Below are 721 nucleotides of genomic sequence, written 5' to 3'. Positions count from 1 at the left end.
CCACCCCACCCCATAGGATGCTCCTGGGTGCCACCTGCGTGGTCCTGGCCCAGGAGCAGCACCCGGATGGCAGCAGCAGCTCCGTCCCCTGAGTAACCTGCAGCATCCTCGAGGCAGCGGGCGGATTAGAAAAGGTTCTCAGTAGTTTTTATTGCGTACAGCAGTAAGTTCAGTGCAAGAAGAGGTTCCCGGCGTGGGCTGGAAGGAGTGCTCGTGGTGGCTGCGGGCGTCACTTCATGTTCAAGAAGTCTCTGCAACGAGAGGCAATAAATCTGGCACTGTGTCCTGTGCTGCTGGAGCTCCGGATTTCTGATCCCTGGATGGGGGTCTGAGCTGGGCTTAAGGGCAAAGCTGCATTGCTGCACCCAGGGCAAAGAGGAGCTGGGGGCTTGTCCCCAGGGCCACCTCCCCATCACACCTGGGCCAAGGACAGGCTTGGGGCAGTGAGGAGCTCAAAAATCGCTGCCAGCAAGCATGGTAGGGAGGGGAAGGAGCAGGGGGAAGGCATCTGCATGGTTGCGGCAGGGGAGGATGCACCCATGGAAGAAGAGGCCAAGGATCATTCTGTGCCCCCCCCATTTCTGCAGAGCAGCACTTACTTCACCAGGGCAGGCAGCTCCGGGTTGAATGAGATGTAGTCATGGCCCAGACCCAGCTTTTTGGGAAAGGTAATGAACTTCACCTTGGTTTTGTCCTTGTAGGCGCTGCGTGCGGTCTCAAA

At 58.4% G+C, this 721-nt stretch overlaps 2 protein-coding genes across 2 annotated transcripts in view; one reads left to right on the top strand and one right to left on the bottom strand.

The window, feature by feature from the left end:
- The window catches only part of PYGL (glycogen phosphorylase L), a gene marked incomplete at its 5' end in the record, with an annotated part of 13,718 nt that extends 13,626 nt beyond the window's left edge, over nucleotides 1-92 (top strand). Inside the window, 1 exon segment of the mRNA XM_035888435.1 lies at nucleotides 17-92. Coding sequence (XP_035744328.1) covers nucleotides 17-92 — 76 coding nt within the window.
- An 88-nt stretch (nucleotides 93-180) lies between these two features.
- ABHD12B (abhydrolase domain containing 12B) overlaps nucleotides 181-721 on the bottom strand; it is a 12,242-nt gene continuing 11,701 nt past the window's right edge. The window contains exons 12-13 of the mRNA XM_035888434.1: nucleotides 600-715; nucleotides 181-251 (exon numbers count right to left, since the gene is read on the bottom strand). Of these exons, the coding sequence (XP_035744327.1) occupies nucleotides 230-251; nucleotides 600-715 (138 nt within the window). The 3' untranslated portion in view covers nucleotides 181-229. The remainder of the gene's footprint in view (nucleotides 252-599; nucleotides 716-721) is intronic.

This window comes from Egretta garzetta, unplaced genomic scaffold, assembly GCF_000687185.1.
Source record: "Egretta garzetta isolate BGI_Z169 unplaced genomic scaffold, ASM68718v1 scaffold21, whole genome shotgun sequence".
In the NCBI taxonomy this organism is placed as follows: Eukaryota; Metazoa; Chordata; class Aves; order Pelecaniformes; family Ardeidae; genus Egretta; species Egretta garzetta.
The sequence above is the reverse complement of the archived record's forward strand: the minus strand, read 5'-3'. Positions and strand labels throughout refer to the sequence as shown.